Source organism: Lactuca saligna, chromosome 9, assembly GCF_052625555.1.
Source record: "Lactuca saligna cultivar CGN05327 chromosome 9, ASM5262555v1, whole genome shotgun sequence".
In the NCBI taxonomy this organism is placed as follows: domain Eukaryota; kingdom Viridiplantae; phylum Streptophyta; class Magnoliopsida; order Asterales; family Asteraceae; genus Lactuca; species Lactuca saligna.
The window spans coordinates 8707266-8730399 of NC_136425.1; the positions used below are offsets into that span (position 1 = coordinate 8707266).

The 23134-nt window shown below is 38.4% G+C and overlaps 1 protein-coding gene across 1 annotated transcript; it reads left to right on the plus strand.

The window, feature by feature from the left end:
* Positions 1-15534: 15534 nt before the first annotated feature.
* LOC145017348 (auxin-responsive protein IAA12-like) lies at positions 15535-17499 on the plus strand. Its single transcript, XM_078975393.1, has 4 exons — positions 15535-16259; positions 16448-16737; positions 16838-16952; positions 17109-17499. The coding sequence occupies exons 1-4, from the start codon at positions 15829-15831 to the stop codon at positions 17197-17199; spliced, it is 927 nt and encodes a 308-aa protein (XP_078831519.1). The 5' UTR covers positions 15535-15828; the 3' UTR covers positions 17200-17499.
* Positions 17500-23134: the final 5635 nt, after the last annotated feature.

Sequence of the window (23134 nt, forward strand, 5' to 3'; positions counted from 1 at the left end):
TACAACTCGTTGAGTTCCTTTGTTTTCTCTAGAATATCGGGAAAATCCAACTCAACTTGCCGAGTTGTCTCATAAACTCGCCGAGTTGTAGCGTGTCCAGTATATCAGGGGAAAACCCTAGCTGACTCGTCGAGTCCCTCTAGACAATTTCTCATTCAGACGATTCTAAGCAGAAATAAGGTCTCAAACTCTAGATCTAGCCTCCTAAGGCTGAAATACCACGTAAAGTTGCGAGCTTTATGTCCATGCATGGCATTTAGGGCTCGAAATGACAACATAAGCTCTATATAGGGTTAAATGCATAAAAGCTTGCCTCTAGCTTAATAAAGCTTGGATCTTTGGGCTCAAAGGACCTCCTACAGTCCAGATCTAATGTTTTAATCTCATGTCATGCTCAAGTGACTTAATAACCAAAAGATTGATGTGAGAAAACACTAAAAATCCCTAGAAAGAGATCTAACAAAAGAAATGATCAAGATGGTAGCTTTTTACCTCCAAACAGAAGCTAACAGTGAAGAACACTGGATCCAAAATTCCCTCCTTGTTCCAAGCTGTGTTGCTCTCTAATCTCCTTCCAAAAGTGCACAAGAATAACCAAATTTACCTCTCTCTCTCTCTCTCCCACAACGAATGAAGCTTGTTTAGGGTTTCTCACAAAGCTCTAATGTGACAAGGGAGGCAGATATGAAGGCTTAAGGTCCTTTAAATAGGACACAAACCCTGAAAATTAGGGTTTTCTCACTCAACACCTACTTGTCGAGTTGGGGTCCTCTAACTCGTCGAGTAGACTCTAAAAATCACGTGGCCAGTGACTCCTCTACTCAGTGTGTTGGGGCATCCAAATTGTCGAGTTGCTCTGAAATTATGAAAGTAAATTAATTAAACATTATACCTGCAAGTTGGGATGTTACAATTCTCCCCCACTAGAATCAGACTTCGCCCTCGAAGCCATCCTCTGGAAACAACTTTGGGTATTGCTCCCGCCTCTCGTAATCCGACTCCCAAGTCCACTCGGACCCCTTTCGATGTTACTACTGGACTTGAACCATGGGCACCTCTTTATTCCTTAAGACCTTCACCTTCCTATCGAAGATCGCTATCAACCTCTCAATATAGTTCAGGTTTTCATCAACCTGAATGTCCTCTAAAGGAACCACTGTCGTCTCATCGACTACAAACTTCCTTAACCGGGACACATGGAAGGTGTTGTGAATGTGGCTCAACTTTGCAGGAAGCTCCAATCTATAAGCTACCGTACCCACTCGTATAATCACCCTGAAAGGACCAGTGTATCTAGAGCCCAACTTGCCCCGTTTTTTGAATCGGATCACCCCCTTCCATAGGGATATCTTGAGGAGGACAAAATCTCCGACCTGAAACTCTAGCTCTAAACGGCGCCGGTCTGCGTAACTCTTCAGACGACTCTGGGCTGTCAGTAACCTATTTCTGACCTGTTGGATTTGCTCTGTCATCTTGAGCACTATCTCAGTGCCCCCATCACTCTCTGTCCTACCACTCCCCAACATATGGGAGTCTGACACCTTCTCTTATATAAGAGCTCAAAGGGAGGCATACCTATACTGGAATGATAGATGTTGTTGTATGAAACTTAGCCAAGGGCAAGTAAGTGTCCCAACTTCCACCGAAGTCCATAACACATGCTCGTAACATGTCCTTGAGCGTCTGAGTCATCCACTCACTCCGCCCGTCTGTCTGTGGGTGATATACGGTACTGAAGTACAACCGGGTACCCAACTCCTCATGAAATTTCTTCCAGAACCCGGAAGTAAAGCGCACATCTCAATCTGAAACTATCGATGTCGGCACTCCATGTGGTGCCACCACTTCTCGCACGTAGATCTCAACCAATTTCTCTGCAGAAGAGCTCTCATTGATAACCAGGAAGTGAGCACTCTTCGTCAACTGGTCTACAATCACCCATATCGCGTCGACACGTCACATAATCCTCGGTAATTCGGTGATAAAATCCATGGAAATTTTTTCCCACTTCCATTGGGGAATCTTTAGAGGCTGCAACGGGCCATGTGGACGCTGGTGCTCCGCCTTAACCTGAAGACAGGTCAAGCATCTCTCAACTACCCATGCCATATCTCTCTTCATGCAGGGCCACCAGTAATCGCTATTCAAATCCAAATACATATTGGTGTCCCCCAAATGTATAGAGAATCTCGAACGATAAGCCTCCTCCATCAAAATACGTCGAGCTCCGCCTGTATAAGGCACCCAAATCCGCACATGGAAAGTTATAAGCCCCCGACTATCTGTCCCAAACTTAGAAATCTCCTCGATCACTCGCTCTCTTTTACGGTTCTCTGGTCTCACTGCCACCTCCTGGGCCTCTCGGATGGTATCTAGGATTGGAGTCATCACCGTCATCCTCATGCATACGTCTCAGATCGGATCCCTCACTACTCTACGAATCAGGGCATCGACTACCACATTAGCCTTGCCAGGGTGATACAAGATCTCACGATCGTAGTCTTTCACTACATGAAACCACCACCTCTGTCTCATATTCATGTTGGGCCAATCCATAAGGTAATTCAGGCTCTTATGGTTTGTATATATGGTACACCGGACACCATAGAGATATTGGCGCCAGATCTTGAGGGCAAACACCACTGCCAGCAACTCCAAATCGTGGGTGGGATACCTTATCTCGTGAAGCTTCAACTGCCTTGATGCATATGCTATCATGTGGCCTCTCTGTATCAACACTGCACCCATCCCTGGTATAGATGCATCACAGTAAACTACGAAGTCCTCCCTTCCTCGGGAAGGGCTAACACTGGAGCTTCGCACAATCTCTGGCGAAGAGTCTCGAATGAGGCCTACTGCTCAAGCCCACAGGAAAAAGTAACACCCTTCCTGGTCAATCTGGTAAGAGGAACAACAATCTTGGAGAAATATCTGATAAATCTCCGGTAGTAGCCTGCCAAGCCAAGAAAACTCCTGATCTCGGATGGGGACCTCGACACCTCCCATAGCATAACTGCCTCAATCTTGGCCGGGTCAACAAAAATCCCATTCTGATTAACGAGGTACCCTAGGAACTGGACCTCTCGTAACTAGAAATCACACTTGGAGAATTTTGCGTAAAGCCTCTCCGCCCTCAATACCCCAAGAATAACCCGAAGATGTTGCTCGTGCTACTCTTTGGACCTCAAGTACACCAGAATATCATCAATGAACATGATCACCGACCGATCCAACATGGTCCTGCATAGCCGGTTCATGAGATCCATGAACATTTCTGGTGTGTTAGTGAGTCCGAAATGCATCACCACAAACTCATATAGTGCCCATAACAAACCCTAAAGGCCCTCTTCTGGATATACTCCTCGCAAACTCTCCTATGATGATACCTAGATCTCAAATAAATCTTGGAAAACCAAGATGCCCCTGCAACTGATCGAATAAGTCGTCGATCCTCGGTAGTGGATAACGGTTCTTGACCGTCAGATTGTTCAACTCCCGGTAGTCGATACACATTCGGTGTGAACCATCCTTCTTCTTGACAAAAAGGATTGGCGCTCCCCACGGTGAGCTATACGGTATAATAAAACCCTTTCCCTGTAGATCCTAGAGCTATGAGGATAACTCCTTCATCTCGGGTGGTGTAATGTGATAAGGTTCCCTGGCTATAGGCACCGCACCCGAAACCAAATCGATCTGGAACTCCACTAGCCTCTCAAGAGGCACGCCTGGTAATTCCTCAAGGAAAGCATCCGGGAACTCACACACTACTTGTACATCGGAAATAGAACTTGGCCTCTCAGTGGAAACTCTCGTATCATTCATATATGCTAAATATCCCATACACCCTTGCTGTAAACTCTGCCTCGCCTTGGTGGCAGAGCAGAAAGCTGACCCAGATCTAGTCCCCTTGCCATATACGATAAGCACTCCCCCACTAGGGTCTTTTATGGTCACCATTTGACGCTCACAGTCGATCACAACTCCAAACCGGCCAACCAGTCCATGCCCACTATGATATAGACGTCACCCATCTCTATTGGCACTGGATCTATCGGGAAATCAACACCGAAAGTCTCCAATACACATCCCCAGAATACATCGGTGGCAAAAACCGCATGCTCGTCAGCTATAGAAACCCTCAGTGGCCGACTCAACGCCTCACGCCTGACACTAATGTGACGACTAAAGGATAGAGACACAAAAGATCGACTCGCACCCGAGTCGAATAACACCAAAGCAGGCACAAAACTCACACGAAAGTGCCTATATACAACACAATATAAGCACAACAAATCTCAAAATAATATAAATAATGAGATACGTACCAACAACGACATCAGGCGCAGCGCGGACCTCCTCTGCGATCAGCTGAAATGCTCTCCCACGAGCCCTCGAAGGCTCAGCCTTCCCCGGACGGCCATTAGTAACACGTAAAGCAGCAGGAGTAGCACTCTGGGCTGATCCCTAAGTAAGTTAGGGACACTCAGCCTTCCGATGACCCGTCTGGTTGTAGTGAAAGCAAACAGAAAATCCCTCAGGGAAACCCCTCACCATATGTCCCTCCTTTCCACATTTGTAGCAAATCCCTGATCAGAAAGACCCCTCATGGCTCTTGCCACACTTTCTACAAGTTTGGCCGTTCTAGCCTCCATCTCTCGAATATCTCTCCTCCTGGCATTGGTCTGTTCGATATCATGAGTTCGTCATGAACTCCCGAATATATCTCCTCAAGATGCTCAGATACCGACGCACATGTGCCTGCTCAGTGGACACGTGCTCAGGGCAGAACAAATGCCCTCTCATGGAACATCCTCGTAATCTCAGCCACTGACTCTGTCTTCTGCTTGAGAGACAAAAATTCCTGTGCCAAACGTTACCTCTCCACATGGGGGACATACTCATCTCGGAATAACCTGGTAAACCTATCCCACGTTACCGCATCATGATCTGCAGGGGTAAAATAAGTAGTCACAAACGTCCACCAGTCCTTCGCTCCCAAGCGAAGCTGGTTCAGCACGAACCAGACTCTCAGATGCTCTGGACATGAACACGTATAAAAACACCCCTCAATGTCAGAGATCCATCTCATGGCAACGATCGGATCCTATGACCTATTAAACTCTGGTGGCTTCGTGTTGCTGAACTAACGAAACAACAATGAGTCACTTCCTTGTGGCCTAGCTGCAACTATGGTCGTGATGGCAGCAACAACAGTAGCCTCTGTAACAGCAGCATATCGCTCATTGAATGTCTCAATTATGTGGTCTTAATAGACCCAAACATCTCTGGTATGGCCTCTCGGATAGCTGTGGCCACCTCCTCATGAATGATCCTGGGGATCTCCTCGTTACTCGTACCACTGCCCCCGGGGTGGTTGCGGGTAATCACCATATTGTCTCTGAAACACATAACACAAAATCATCATACACTATCTCAATATACAACACACTCGATTACCCACCCCTATACGCTCCTTAGCATCCTAAGATTCTTACTTGGGTCGCACACAAATCCGGTGTTTTCAGTAGTATGGGCCCACTACTACCTTCCACACCAACCTGTAGTCATCTCGAGTCCTCCTCTTAGGATCCTAATTCACAGTACTCTAGCTCTAATTTATGGGCCTTCATGGATTTTATCTACCCACTCAGTAGATTCCTCAATGCTCATCTAGATATCTCTCCTAGTCTAAGGCATGATGAATCAGGAAACTCTAGCTCTAATTTATGAAGTACCTAGACTATTCTTTAGCATGCAACTCTAATATCTCATAAATATCTCATAATATAAACAAATAATGGTATTTTGGGAAATCACCATTCGAACTCTAGCTGATTGTACACACTGCTCTATCTTATTTTCTCTTTAAAACTCTTACTCGTTTTAGAAAATCATTTTCATTTATAAAATTTTCTCAATTTCTCAGTTTGAGTCCAAACATACCTGATGGTACATCCGAATCCCTCAAACTAAGGCTCTGATACCAACTTGTTACACTCTAAAATTTCAAACAAAAATTTCATTTTTAAATAACATAAAAATTGTAACGCCCCATTTTCTGGTATGTAATCTAAATATAGCATTGTAGTCCCTTTTCTTAAGTTGTACTCGGTGGATTAGAAGCTCGACTCGTCGAGTAGAGGCGGGTTGTGCAAGCGAGTTTAGCTGGCGACATGACGAATCTATATTCTTGGACTCGGTGTGTCAGCCTGTCTGGATGAAACCCTAATTTCAAGGGTTTGCACCCTATTTAAACCACTTTATGCACCCAAACCAGCCTCCATCACCCACAGAACGTCCCTTACTAAACCCTAGCCTTCCCTTAAATAATTTTGGAGTGTTTCTCACCTTGTGAAGGATTTTGGTGCATTTTGGAGTTAGAAGAAGAAGAGAGAAGAAGAGCTTTCAAGAGGAGCAAAGAAGATCCGAGTTTCTTGTTGCATTTCAGTTCCCATTGAGGTATAAAGCTCAAATCTTTGCTTGTTATCATTTAAATCTCCTTAAAAGCTTGCTATTGTTGTTTTTAATCCATTTCTAGACGTTGATGTCGATTTACGAGTAACTTAGATGAATGGGCTTCAGATCTAAGCATTTCAGAGCTCCTTAAGCTCAAGGGTGCCACCTTTATTGTGCTAAATTCCTGTTCCAAACCTAGATCTCCATTTGTAGCTCATTTAGGGTATTTAAACTCCATTTCATCATGTATGCACGTAAAGTTAGAAACTTTAAGTGTAAATCCAACCCTAGGAACCCAGAACTATGAATGGAATGCTCTGTAATCGACTGTGTAGTATTGCCATGCATGAGACTCGACAATTCGTTCTTAGGACTCGATGAGTCGGTTCGTGATCCCCAAATTGCTTTCCCTTTTCTGTGTTACGAGATGGACGTGTAAATGAAGATTAGACTCGGTGATTTAGGAAGCAAAGTTGGAAATGGAGGGACTCGACGAGTCGATGCCATGACTCAGTGAGTCCAAGGCAATCTTCTTGTCTCAAGAATAGACTCGACGGGTTGTTCATACAACTCGGCGAGTCACAGTATGGACGTGTTCATATGATGAAGGAGAACTTGACAAGTTGTTCATACAACTCGGCGAGTCGAATGAAGTTAGATTGGACGTTAGTATGGAAGGAGAACTCGTCGAAGTTGTTGCAAAACTCGATGAGTTGAAATGAGTAGAGGTTCAGAAAAGGTGTTAGGGACTCGGCGAGTTGGGTGCCCAACTCGGCGAGTCCGTTCAACTAAAAGTTGACTTTGGCCTGGGGTAAAATAGTCATTTTACTCTAAGGACAGTTATTAGTATCTGACTTAGTGTTTATGGGATTTGTAGCCGGGGAATTCCGGAGCAGCAATCGGCCAGTTTCAGATTTAGCACCTCAACAGCCAGCGTTACGAGGTGAGTCTCCTTCCAGTAGAAACGGGTCTACTGCCATAATACCGACCCGTCTAGATAGAAATTTCGGACTTCATTCTGATGCCGTGAGGGTCCCGAGAAGTAGATATGTGTGCTTGATGTCTTCGTGATTCAAGCATGTTATGTTATGTGCTATATGTTCTGGATTTCGGTCCGATGTAGTAGGTGGGGTCCAAGTTAGTTCCAGACTTCCATCTGATGTCGGGCGGGGCCCAATGTAGTGGGCAGGGCCCAGTATGTGCTTATATGTTATTATATGGTATGTGGTATTTTGGGGGAGCTCACTATGCTTCGTGCTTACAGTTTCAGTTTTGGTTTCAGCTACTTCCGCCAATAAGGGAAAGAGCTCGTGATGATGGCATGGCACACACCAAAGTTTCAGTTAGCCGGTGAGTTCGCTTTGATATTTTGGATATGATTTGACACAGTTTTGATGTGATACATTTATTATGACTTTTGAGATACATGGCTTATGGTTTTTATTATATGGTATTCGATATTATAGTTTAATATAGTTTTCAAATGAAATTTTTGGGTTGTATTTTTGGGATGTTTGAAAAATCAGTATCACGTTTTCTCAAAAACCACAATGTATCAAATGTCAAAACACAATTCAACCAAAAAATTGATAAAATCCAAGAATCCTTAACATAGTCTCAAACATGTGTGTACAATCAAGCCGATGCCTTCCTGCGACCTTTAGAAGTACCTAAAACACATAACACACAACACGGTAAGCACGAAGCTTAGTGAGTTCCCAAAAATACCACATACACAAATAATAAGCCTCTCATGGATATAGCTCGGCATGGACCCTCCGGTCATGCGTCTCGGTGAGGACCCACCGGTCACACGGCTCGGTGTGGACCCTCTGGCCATGTGTCCCAATGAGGACCCTCCGGTCTCACAGCTTGGGTTGGACCCTCCAGTCCTGTATTTCAATGAGGACCTTCCGGTCTCACTGCTCAGGTTGGACCCTCCGGTCCTATCTAAGTAAAGCACCAAATAATATAACATATATTGTAACGACCCAATTTTCACGTCCAGAAATTTCGTTTTCTTAAAACTTTACTTAGAAAACACTAATAATTAAAACATTGTTTAATTAAACTATTTCACATCGAAAACCCAAATTTAAAATCCACAACATGTAAACAACCAAAATATCAGAGTATCAATCCCAGAATAAACTCGTAACTGCGGAATCAAGAGTGTGTGTGATATGCTGCTACCGCGCCGACTCTTTTCCCTTAGCTGAAAAGGTACCTGAAACCAAAACTGAAAACCGTAAGCACGAAGCTTAGTGAGTTCCCCTACTGTACCACATACCATATAATCACATAACATACATAAATTTTCAGGCATATCTGGGTGCTCGACCTACCCCTTCGGTCCTCTTGACCGGATGCTGCCTAGTATATCTGGGTGCTGGCCTCCCCTTCGGTCATCTCGACCGGATACTACCTAGCATATCTGGGTGTTGGCCTCCCCTTCGGTCCTCTCGATCGGATTCTGCCTAGCATATCTGGGTGCTGGCCTCCCCTTCGGTCCTCTCGACCGGATACTGGGGACTATTTCACCCCCTACTACTACCACATAACACATATCTCACATAGTCTATCTAGCATGGCTGGGCATGACCGCCCCTTCGGCCCTACCGGCCGGTATTCTGGGGGACTATCTCCCCTTACTGTCACTAACACATAAGCATAACATAGGTAGTAGAAACCCTAGATGAATATCACAAAGACAATCATCTAATCACACATCTCCTACTGGTGGGACGACATTGTGGCCTTAGACCCACCGCTACTGGAAGGTAACTCACCTCAAAGTAGCTGCTGATCTGATCGGAAACTGACTGTCTATTGCTGCTGCTGCGGACGCCCTCCGGCTATAATTCCCACAAAACGATCAGTCAAACACTGCTAGATGTTCTAAGGGTAAAATGACCCTTTTTCCCTCGACCGGGTTGTTTTTAGCTAGTTTCGACTTTCATTTTTGTGCCTAATGGGGGTAAAATATATGATTTTACAAAAATCATATCTCTCATATAGATCCCGTTTTCGACATTCTTTACCATAAAGTTTTTATCTCAAGGAGTACTACGAATCTCCTATTTGTACTTTTAGTCAAAGTCAACCAATATCTAAGTATCGTTTCAACGTAGTTAACTTTAATTACGCGGCTGATTTTTATTTTATAAAGTCTATAACTCTCTTATTTGGAGTCGGATTTTTACAAATCTTATATCTTTTAAATCACGTTAACAAGTACTTTTCAAATACATTAACCAACTTTGAAGACGGTACAACTTTTTGCACGCTTATTTTTTATCCTAACAATCAATTTAACCATAAATCTAATGGCACATTTGATTTTTATTATATATTAAATCAAATATTACAATATTAAACTATTACATCTATTTTTTTCCTACTCTTTCCTATCAGTGGTTAGTGACAGAATCCTCTCGGTTGTCATAGTATCGACAACACCTTTCATGTTTGCTATTTGAGGAAGTGCTTGGGAGAAGGGCCTGATATGATTCCATTTTCGGAATTAAGGACCGATGAAGAGAAGAGGCTGGTTGAAGAGCCTGAAGTAATTTTTGACCACAAGAAGAAGAAATTATGACATAAGATGATTTGACATAATGCTTAAGTGGTTGACACATTCGGCAAGGCCAAACCTCACCTGGGAGATAGGGGTGATAGGAAGAGTCTCTATCCTCATCTGTTTGGTGATGCATGATTCTAGGAAGTAATCATCCTAAGAAGAAGATAATTGTAACATTATTGTTTATCGCTAGGCATAGTTAAAATTTTATATATATGTCGTTTAACGATTGAAATAGCCTATGAATAAATAAAAGTCAATTATATATATATATATATATATATATATGTGTGTGTGTGTGTGTGTGTGTGTTTATGTGAATTTTATAGATATTAGGTGTATATGCTATCTGTGTGAAATCTTACGTCGGAACATAATAAATGGTGTGTTTTATACAAATAATCCTATGTGTGCATGCAACCCTAGAGTTGGATCGATGTTATCATAATTAGTTATATAACATTATGAACATGTGAAGAACCCTAACAAGCTTCTAGGGATTTCGAAATTCACTAAGAAAGATGAAATACATACCTCTTGTTGTTATATCTTAATAACAACTTAAATCTTGAATCTTCTTGTCTTTGAAAGCAAGTACCACAAGTGTAGTACCTATAATGGTTCACAAGCACCAAGAGCAAATGGAGAGGCAAGAGAGAAAGAGGAGAGGTATGAAATTCGGCTCTAGGAACCCTAGATCAAGGCATGGACGAATTTCATATGCCAAAGGGTGTTTATATAGGTGTAAGGATTAGGGATTCAATCCTTATCCTTATCTGGTTTCTTGCCCACCAAGCAGCCCAAATGATAACCCTAGAAACCTTATCATGGACGAATTCTAAGGCCTTATCCCCTTGAATTCATCCACCCTATCCTATAGGGCATCCATTGCCCCTACTTTGCAACTATTACATAATTACAGTTCAGCCCCCTAGTTTAGTTAACTTCTTTTAATCACAGAATTAATTCTTGACCAATGTTAACTAAATAAATATGATTTCTCCTTTAATATATTATTCATATAATATATTAATAAACCATAATAACGTATTTCTCTATTATTTCTCCAGTTAAGTTGCTTTGGTGAAGGCAACCCAAAAGGACCATGCACAACCGGGTCAAGTACTCACCAAATATGGTTACGGGCTTAGACACTAATCCAACAATAAATAGGTCTAAAATATAAATTAAAAGTAAAAAATTATTTTGGATAAATAATCTAAACGAAAGTCTTAGTAATCGAAAACACGAACTCATCCATATAAAGAACGTCTAAATCTAACTTCGTATGAGAAAGTTATAATTTTTATATGGAGTTGAAATCATTCGATTGTTAGGAAAGACAAGCAAAACGAGAGTTGAAGATCTCTTCAATACCTATCCATCGATATAAAGACAGTCGAGAACAAATATCGTATGAGAAAGTTATAATTTTTATATGGAGTTAAACAGTCTAAGTCTGTTAAAAAACTTAGCTTTAAAAATAAAGTGATAATTAGCCGATGTAGTCTAAACGAAAGCTATAGTACTCAGTAATAGCTACATGTGGATATAAAGAACATCGAAAATGGAGCTCGTATGAAAATTATATGAATTTTTAAAGAACTTAATGTTATCGCACACGCTGACAAGAGGCATGACGCGCCTTTGATACACCACCAGAAACTCGCCATACGTCACCACTTAGATGACGTCACGTCATCTTTTTCCGACCATTTGCGCTGCATGCCCTCAAATTTCCCCTATATAAATAAGCGAAGTTCAACTCATTCTTCGACCCATTCCTTCATATTCTCTCTAGAATTCTTCATACCTCTCGTACCCTTTACTCCCAAATTCCTGAATGCTTTAGCGAGGCCCTGGCGTTAGATTGCCGGAGAAAAAGAAGTTCTCGAGTTAGAGTTATGTCCGCGTAATTACCAGTTCTCGCTAGAAAACTCTGTAAGTTTGGCTACAACTATTTTAATTCAAATGTAACTTATATTTATAATCATAATCATTATTATGAACCTATGAATAAGATTTATTAGTGATTCCAAGTCATTATACTAATTGATCTAGTTACAGGAGTGATCTCTATACTGGATTTAGTGCATGTGTTTAGTTCAAATTTATGCAAATACAACCCCCCCCCCCTTTTTTGTGACTTTAATACCTTAGAAAAATAGGCATAAACATTTGTCTTGTGTCTCCGTGGATCGACTCTGCTTACCTTGTATTATCTTTTAGTGCAAAATAATAATGTTTTTGGACTTCATTTTGTACCCTATTATTTGTTGGGTTTGACACGCTAACACGAACAAATCAAACCAAACGGAATGCAGAAATAAATTTGAAAAACATACCAGACAATCATAGAAAATGGACCGAATACAAGTCTTATACCATGTGAACTAATAAGGATCTACATAGAACTAATAATAATATAAACGACTAAGGTTATATTATTGATGGAAAATTGTTTATACAAAGAAAGGTAAATAAGAGTATAAATAGAAAATTATCTAAAATTAACCTGGTTAAAGGGTTAAACATAAAATCCAATACAAAAAAACCCAAATAACTTATTATCTTAATAAGTATAATGAATTAATAGGGTAAGTATAATGAATTAATAGGGTAACATAGTTTTCAATATGTATCACGTTTAGTCCTCATTGTGTATTTATGTGTGTGTGCTCGTAAAATACGCCTTTAACTTGTTGTTTTGTACGCATTTAGTCCTTATGACCAACTACTTTGGGCTAAGTTATCAGTTTATACACATTTAGTCTTTAATGCTTTTTTGTTGTAAAATAACTCCTTGTTGTTTTTGTACACATTCAGTCCTTATTACCGATTTTCTTAGGTTTTGCTCAAATGACATCCTACGTGGGACAATTATTAACAAAGTGTTCTCATACGTGGCTTGTCCTTCGCTTATGTCAGTAACGTAATTCACACATCGGTCAAATAATGTTGGTACCCTAGTTTTCTCTAAGAATAAGATATCTTCAACTTCAATTTCATATATCTCCATAGCAGACAAACAAATTCTTTATGATTGATTTATCCCAACTCGAATTTGCACTTCCAAGACAAGATAACACCATGAAAAAAGTTCTTCCCTAATTCCTTGGTTTGTCGATCTTGATCATTTTTCAACAAATATGATTTTTGTTTATTTCACCCAACCCCAAATTTTGAAGATGAGCTTGCAGATGTTAAAGACGAGGTTTCCAATCTCAACCACCTTGAATCACAAAATACTAAAACCCTAGAACGTTTAAGGTTTTGTCGCGATGATTAAGGAGACGCGTCATGAACTTCTATTAATTTATTAATCACTAATTAATTAACAAATTGGATCCTGATAAACTCTCATGTTAATAATTGCTTAAATTTGTCATTACGTGTAATCCAAAGCGACTCCGATATTAAATGTAATATTACCAATTGTTTATGAACATGAACATTATTTCCAACAATTGAAATCATTATGAATAATTTATTTTTTCTCACCCGATGTAATGTAGTCGGTATTGATATTAATTGAAGTTTGCATTTTCATTAAATGTAGTTAATATTATACTATAATAGTTACTAATATCAGAGGTACAAATCTATTGCCAAAACAAAGACAAGAAACATATGATTTCACTTCCCAAAGAAATCATGTATGAGAACGATTCATTAATGATTGTCTCACATATAATATCATGTGAGTAAAATTTATAGAAACTTATCATAAAAACTAAATGTATATAAAAACAACAAAATTTTATTTTGTAAAGAAAAGATTAAAGATTAAATATGTACAAACTAAGAACTTAACCTACAGTAGTCTGTCATAAGAACCGAGTGTGTACAAAAACAATACGTTCAAGGGTTTATAGGAAAAATAATAAAAATCAAACGGGTACATAACAAAAAAAAATATATTATGTTAAAATCATTTTTCCATATACCATCTTACAAGACGTATACCAACAGTCTTGGGTATATTAAAAAAAAGTTTTATATATTCAAATGTATTCTAATTTATAACAAAAAAAAAAAAAAAAAAACTTTATTTCATATTTTTGTGAGTAGAAAGTTGAACATGAATCGTAAAATTACACATCAGCAGGGTGAATTTCAAAAAAGTCGTAGACATAGAGCCCTGAGGAGACTTTATTGGACCCCACATCTTGTCGGCTTGTCGTTTGGATTCCTTGTCCGTGTCCTCTCCTTCAATTTCTCTTCTCTCGGCGATATTTCCTTTTACCAAACTTTATTGCTTCTATTTCTGTTTTCTGCCCTCAACCCTTTACTTTAAAGAAATGTCACAATCACCCCTAAAGCTTTCTCTCGTTTATTGTTTTGCGCAATACCACCCTCAATTTTTGTTGAAGCAACCCTTTATCTCTTTCTTTACGGAACTTTATTGTGTCTATGCTTATGAATGGTCAAGAAAAATAGAATATCTTTGCTTGAAGAAATAAAAAGGATATGTATCACATACTAAAATTGGATAAAATATTCAAACAAATATTTAGTTGAAATGTTTTATTCAACTTCAAACAGCATTCAGATTTTCAAACTATATATCTAATTATAAAATATTCTAGTTTTGTGGCTAACTTTTTTTGGTGTACTAGTCAAATAAAAGAATATAAAGAATGTCAAAACCTTTTGATGTTGTGTATTTTATTTTCAAGAATGACTAAACTGTTTCAAGATACTTTTAAACAAGATTTAGAGATTGAATCAAGACTTCGACTCACGTTTTGGAATCAATATTCCTTCTAGATCACTTTGACATCATTTTTTCACAGAAATATCTTGAATTTACAAATAAACGTGTTGTTTCTTTTTTGCTTTATATAATTATTATATATATTCAATAAAGACACGACTTAATCTGTTAAGCTATATATAAATGCTTTTTATTAATATAAATAAAAGTAAAAAAAACATTTTCAACTAATATAAATAAAATTAAAAAAAAGTAAGGGAAATGACATTTCTCTTATTATTATTATTATTTTTTTTTATATATTTTACAAATTTATCATCATCTAAACTTTCCAGTGATTCAAAGAAGTCTCAGTTTGTCAAATGGAGCATCTTTTTTGAACAGTATTTAGTAAGGAAAAGAATAGGGCCTGAAACAAATTTTATAAAACGAGTCATTTAATCAAAGAAAAGGAGTTATTCCAAAAGCTGTTTTAACTTGGAATTTACCCAAAAAAAAGTGTTTTTTAGATTCTTGTTTTTCTTTCTTTCTTTGTTGGTGCATAGGATTCTATGCTTTTAATGAAGATAATCGTATTAAATATATGAAGGAAAACACTAACCGAAAAAGAAAAAACAGAAGGGCTTTTGCTTTTAAGAAAGCAACTTTCACAGAAAGAAATACAAGTAGCAAAGTCAGCTGTATTGTGTTGTACTCAAATCATATTTTTTTGTGCAGAAATAGTTGTACTTTTGATGAGAGAAAGCCTGCAACATTTCAGAAATAATTATGGGTCGTCAAGAAGGTTTCTTGTATATTGGTGGGGGCAGAGTGTTTAATTACAAATGGAAACAGAGATGACTGTGTTTGTTTTTGTAATTGTGTGGGGACAAAGTTAGGAGAAATCGATGATGAATTGTGAGACGCACAAAGCCGACATGTGGGTCCCACTCTCCACCATCACCACCCTCCTCCTCCTCCTCCTCCACCTCCATTGTCTTCTTTTGTATCACCAAACTCACCTCCCCTGTCTTTATTCTCTTTATCCCAACAAAGTTTAAATCTTTCCTTAGTGATTTCAAATATCTCTTGTCAAATGGATGTTACCCTTGGCTTGTTAGGTAATTCTCCGGCCGTTGATGATGGTGGTGGAGGTGGAGTGCCGTCTGGTGGATCAACCACCGCTAGGTCTATCTTGACAGTATCGAAGGAAGATAACAAGAACAACATGGTAACCATGTCTGTTGAGGTTACTTCATCGTACCCTGTTGTTGATGAGAATTTAGATGATCTTGAATTGGGACTCGGGTTGAGTATCGGAATCGGTGGTGGTTTGAAGTCAAAAGCGGTGGTAGCAGGGCCTTGTTGGAATCAGTATGCAAGAATCTTGACAGCGAAAGATTTCCCTTCTTTGGTTTCGAAACCTAACTCTTCTTCTTCGTCTTCTTCAGTAAATATCCCAAATTCATCCACTTCTGGTTCCAAAAGAACCGCGGCAGATTCTGTTTCTCCTCCTAATGGTAACAGGTATACAGTTCTTCTACTATATTTCTCTTTCTTCTGTTAGAAATTAGGGTTCTTATCTTCAATTCGAACGATATACGAAAAAGCATGTACCTTAGGTGTCCTTGTTCTTTGTTTTGGTCAAAATTGATCACAAGTTTTGGATTTATTTTGGTTTACTGATTTCTGTTTTTAAATTTCCGTAACTGAAGCGTCGTTGGGTGGCCGCCGGTAAGCAGAGCTCACCGGATCCCTAGTTTGGCGAACAACTGCAAATCACAAACCGAAGAACTTAACTCAATACCCGAACAAAACAAAAACAAGAACACAACGAACAGAATCAAGGATTATTCAACTGAAAGAAACGGGATTTCCTACAAGAAATATCGTTCTGTAAAGGTGAACATGGATGGAACCCTGATCGGAAGGAAAGTCGATCTCAATGCTCACAACTCATACGAGGCCTTGGCTCAGACGTTAGAAGAAATGTTCTGGGGAAGACGTAAGTTGGTATTTTTGTTTTTGATCTTGATTAAGTTCCTGAACTGCATAATTTGGTGTTTATATTTTTCAATTACTGATGTAGTAATCATCTTGTTTAGGGTCGAGCACAAAAGCAGGAGGATCTTCAAGATTATTGGACGGAACATCTGAATTTGTTCTAACTTATGAAGACAAAGATGGAGACTGTATGCTTGTCGGAGATGTTCCTTGGCAGTAGGGTTTCTCAACTTCCATTTCTTAAAAATCTGATTGGATAAATGTGTCGTATCCGATGTGATGTGACATCGGATATTGGTACACCAATCAAATATCGCGTTGCATTTGCAACGCGATATGTCAGAACGATCTAACATGTTTATCTGATTTCAGGATGTTTTTAAGTTCCGTTAAGAGGCTTAGGATCATGAAAAATTCCGATTGTAGTGAGCTTTCAAGAAATCAACACGAGACACATAACTGATGCAGTATAATGATATGCATATAAACTTTTATATTTTTGATTAGATGTAGTTGAACCAAGTTCTTGTTGGTTGAAGGGTGAAAGGAGAGTGATGGTTTGGTTCTACGGGTTGTTTAAATCCAAAGTGTCTCGGGTGAGACCGGTTTTGTCCGGGAGGTTTGTATAAGTGTCTTGTTCTTGGTGCAAGCATATTTTAACAAAGCATACACAATGCACACATCACTGATAATTTGAGTTCTATGATATTGTAATTATGGAATTTACTACATATGAAATTAGGGTTTTGGGGATTTTGTGTAATCTTGGTTGGATTTTTCTTCCATGATCAGCTCTCAGAGTTCAAGATCTGTATGGTTTCTTGTTTATAAATTTTCCATAATCCTCTACAAAAGACCTACGGGGCAACTCCTTATGTGGGTCAAAATCACGACGGGTCTTGTTGAGTTGAAATTGTAAAAACCCACTTTAACATCGATAAAGAAGTTTGAGTATATCATGATCACTTGTTACATATGACACGAGAAAATATGTTGTTCCATATTCCATGTTTGGGTGTGTGTAGGACAAAATGATGTTAACGGAATAAGATTACAATTTGTTAAAAATAAGAAATTTTTTTGTTCGATCATAAAAGGTGGAATAAAGAGGGACTGAGACTCACTTTCAATCTTTTGTTTGTGTAGAAAGATATGAGTAGGGGCTTCATCCTCATTATCAAATAATTGGTCTAGAAAGTGTGTCTTGTCATTTCTCGTGTAACAAACATATTTCATAAGTTTTCTAATTTTTAATGTTGATTAAGATGTTATATCTAGTTGATAACTTTGAATTGCTTCGGTTTTAAAAATAGTATCATAGAAATAGCCATTTTTTGTAATGAGGTGAGGATTCAAGCATCTCTTGAACTATTGATTTTGAGTACGTAGCGTCGTAGCCCTTGCGAAACAGCGAGTGTTTTAAGTGGGTGCGGTGTGGAAATTACAAATGAACGAAAATCACTTGGAAATAAAAGCTACATGTTTAAGAACCCCCAACTAGAATCTTGTTCTTCAAAGAAATAATATCTAAATCTTTTACAAAAGTTATCAATACTAAACTCAATTCAAACTCAATAATTAATTCAAACACGGAACTAAGTCACTAACTCCAATTTATAATACTAAACTCTAAAAGACTCTTAAACTTATCAGAAAACAATAATTATAAAAAGCAAGCAAATAAAATAAATGGATATAGACGAAACTAATCTTTATAAATGTAATTAACAAAAATGGCCAAATTTATCTTACTTTCTAAATAGAGCCACTTTGCTCGGAACATCTTGTTCCCAACTAGTTATATTTGGTCCAAAGTGATAGTAAGATGGATGGCAAGTAACAAAAATACATTTTGGAATTTGACATGGGAGAAAGAAAGTTATATTTCAGATTGTCATTTTACATTTCAGATTAAATAAAATACTTTTCAAATGCACAATCCCTAATATTTTAAAATATACCCTTTGTTTCCGTAAATACTTTTATTATGAATACACGTAGCCAATTTTAGTCAAAATTTTCAACAACTAAAAATGAGTTCATATTCACGAAAAAACTTTGCCAACCTCCATCTTTACTATAATAATCTTCAAAGAACCAATTTAGAAACTATTAACCATATCAAAAGAGGTGTGAACGACCATTTTAACATCCCTCTTTATTACCATATTCTTCAAAGAACCAATTCGGAAACTACAAATCATATCAAAAGAGATTTGAATGACCATTTTAACCTCCCTCTTTACTACCATAATCTTCAAAGAACCAATTCGGAAACTATGAACCTTAGAAAACAAAAGATGTGAACGGTCATTTTAACCTCCCTCTTTACTACCATAATCGTCAGAGAACCAATTCGAAAACAATTAACCATATCAAAAGAGATATGAATGACCATTTTAAGTTTTTCTTCGTTGCCCTTGGCAATGTATTCCATATCGGCGCAACACGATCTTATAAGTGAGTATATATATTGGAGTTCCCCTTCTCTCCACAAGGGCTCTTTTGGAGAGACGATATTGGGCTCCACATATATTTACATGGTATCAGAGTCGGCGTCATGCACCCATGTGGTTCAACACATCCCTATTTACCCTTATCGAGCCTCCGACTACGAGGGGGAGTGTTAGTGTATCCTACATCGGTACAACACGATCTTATAAGTGATTATTGTTAGGTGTATTTTGTGCATCTTTTTGTACACATTTTAGTCTCATTTATGCATCTATTTAACATAGTTGTTATTCATTTGTCTTGAAATTTCATCCAATTCATACTAGTCTCAAGAACAACATTATTTGCTAGTCTCAAGAACAAAATTATTTGCAAGCTTTCATGTTCTTTTCAGGTAAACCAGAGGTTAGAACGTGCTTTGGGAGGTGCCGGGAAGCATTGGTGAAGATTTCGGGATGATCAAGCGAAGAAAGGAAAAGTTGGAAAAATCAAGTTTGGATTCGGAGTTAGAGGAATACACGGGTCGTGTTCGATTTGCACTGAAAAATGAACACGAGTCGTGTTTGACCTAGAAGAAGCTGTTGACCATGCTGAACACGACCCTTGTCAGTTTAGCCTGTTTTAACACGGGTTGTGTTGACCATGTTGAACACGACCCGTGTCAGTTTAACATATTTTGACACGGGCAGTGTTCGTCCCAAAAACTGCATTTTGACAGTTTTTCCTATTTTTCATATTACGGGATTAGGGTCATTTTTAAACACACACGTCATAACAGAGCACTACTGGTGAGGGGATTTCGAAATTTTTTTCAAGGGTTTGATCATTTGTCATTTGAAAACATTATTTATCTTATTTGTAAGTTGTAATTGCATACTATTTCCATCTTGTAACTTGTGATCTTGTTCTAGCCATGTGTGGCTAGAACCCTAGTTTCTCCAACTTCATGTCTTGACTTCTTAGTTGTGATTTCAATAATATGACCTGATGTTTGCTTTTAATTTCTATCTAGTGATATTGATTTTGCTTTAATCGAATGTTTGATTCTAATTGTGATTCTTATTAGCCATTTGAATTAGGGTTAGGTCATTCAAGTTATCTATTTTGCAAAATCCGTAATTGTTTTGTGAATTGGCTAAGTAACAAGAACTAAACTGATTTTCATTGAATGAATTCAGTGTAAATCTTATTCACACATTCTTACACTCCTGAGCTTGTGAGGAGTAGTGGGTGTTGTTGGGAACATTCACATAAAGCTTAATGCAATCTTTTAATCTAATTCTCAGAGCTTGTTTAGATTAGATTAGTAAGGTTAGGGTTAATCAAAGAGCTTGTTTTGGTTAATTAATCTGATGAATGGGAAGTGTTAGAGCTTGTTAACGCTTTCAAGTACCAACTTAGATAGAATTGAGCAAGTATCTAGTCATCTTTGAATCGCATTGCTAAGTTATCATACATAGAGTTGGAGTCCTTACAATGTTTGAATTTAATTCACTTATTTAGTCGATTACTTGTGTCTTTAATTATTTGTTATAATCATTGCATTCAAATCCCCCCCCCCCCCTTCTTTACTGTTGGTGACCAAAGTGCCTTGCACAAAGAGGTATAGACTGATTGTCCCGTATCTTTGTGGATGGATCCTACTTACCTTGTACTACCTTTAGTGCAATATAATAGTGTTCTTTTGGACTATATCGTACCCCTTTATTTGTTGGGCTTGACACGCCTAACAACTATATATGTTGGAGTTCCCCTTATCTCCATAATGACTCTTTTGGAGAGACAATCTTGGGTTCCACATATATTTACATCCTTAAGATGTGTGGTAATATACTTTTGTAATATATCACTTTTTTGCTTGCAATAACAGTTCCATTAATATGATTAATGGAAAAAGAATTTGTAGATTTAGGCATATATAAAATGTTTTAATCATAACAATTTTTATTCACTTTAAAAATGAGTTCATATGATGAAGAATATTGTTATATTTGTTCTAATGAACCATTTCCTGATGCCGGCCTAAAAGTTAATCATGATGAACCATTACGAGCTAAGATACCTAATTTATATATTTTGAAGTGATGACAAATGATATAGAAGACAACCGAAAGGACTTAGAAAATAGTTGAATACTTAATGAAAGTGTAACCACTCTGGCTCATAGGTGAAAGAAAAGATGAAATGGGTAAAGGGACCATGCACTCACTTGATAAGGTGGTGACTCGGCACTCGGACAACACTTCGTTATTGTTAAAACAATTTCCCTCGGAAAAAACCTAGTATCAATACTACTAGGGTTTAGTCTAACGTTAACCGCGACTAACTAATAGTCCAGCTATTATTACTATTATATAAGCGTTAAACAATACTTATATAACCCATAATAATAGCCCAAGTACTTATGATAAGTTCTCAATAACATTACTATATTGAAACATAAGCTATACAAAAGATAGGATAGGCATAACTCACTTACAGCGGGTTTTCTCGAAAACCAGGCTCTACCAGAGCAGATTTTCTGAGCTGAAGGCTCTTCTCTTCGTAGCCGCCAGGCGCTCCAGGAGCCTCGGGGCTTCCTTCAAGTGCTAGGGGGTTTACCTAGGCTTTGGGGGGGGGGGGTTAGGAACCTTTAGAGAGAGAGTGTAGAGAGAGAAGGTTAAAGAGGAGAGGTGTGAGAAATGAGAGAATCTGAAACCTCTATTTATAGGGCCAAATCCCAATGGACTCGCCGAGTCGGTGCCACTTGTCAGCTTTCTGGTGGCAAAACGTGTGTGACCTACATTGTGCCACGTCACTCCTTTTGCAGCAACACCCTACCGGCTTCTAAACCCCATAAATTTCACATACAAGCTCCGTTCTCGACATTCTTTATATCCACACGTATGTAAAAACAAGATCTACAACTTTCATTTAGACTCTGTTGGCTAATTCTTGACAAATCTTAAATTTAAAAGTAGGAGGAAATTATACTATTAAATATCCGTGTAAAATTTATAACTTCTACATACAGACTCTGTTTTCATCTGTATTTTTACTATTGAGTTCCTATTAATGAGATCTTCAACTCTCATTTAGGTCGCGTAGTCCAAAAACCACTCGAACTAAAATTCGAGTTTCGGGTCGTGCACTGTTATGCTAAATCTTAGAAAAATCATAACTTCCTCATACGAAGTCAGCTTTGGGAGTTCTTTTTATGGACGCTCTCAGTTTAACATATTCTACGACTTTTGTTTAGATTACTAAGGCTAAAAAGTTCTCTATCGTAAATTCACTATTTACGTCTCTCTGTGCCGTGCCGGTTTTGCCGAAAAACTTCGACGGGTTATAACTTCTTCGTTATAACTCGGATTTTGTCGTTCTTTATATGTACGGAATCCTTGTAACATATACTAAAAATTGGTTAAGATTAATCCTTATAAATAATCTTCCATAAAAAATTCATTTTTTGATGCTTATTGTCTCTAAATTGATTAGCCCGGATGTACGGGTGTTACAAAAGTCAAGCTAGTTCAACAAGTCAACGGTTAAGATCAAAGTCACATTCAACACTTCTATTAGCCGACCCTCACATTGTGACCAACTCATGGTTACGTCGTGGGAAACAGACTCAACCCAGTCCTAACTCAGTCATAAATCAACTCGGTCTCAACTCAACTCGGTCTTGATCCAAACCATCATCACGTAGTATTGTACAGGTCATCACATCGTGATGAAATTAGTCCAAGTTAATCGGTAAAAACCCTAGTCGTCACGTCGTGGCACAGAGGGTGTCGCGTCATAAAAACTGGTTATCTCACCTTAATGGATTAATCCATTTTCCATTGATTCCATGAGCTATGAAGCTCAGATCTGATGCTTCCTAAGGTCTTAATGGATGAAGTTTCCAACTTTATACACTAGAACATCCCTCTAAGCCAAGATCTTATGTCCAGGGTCCTTTA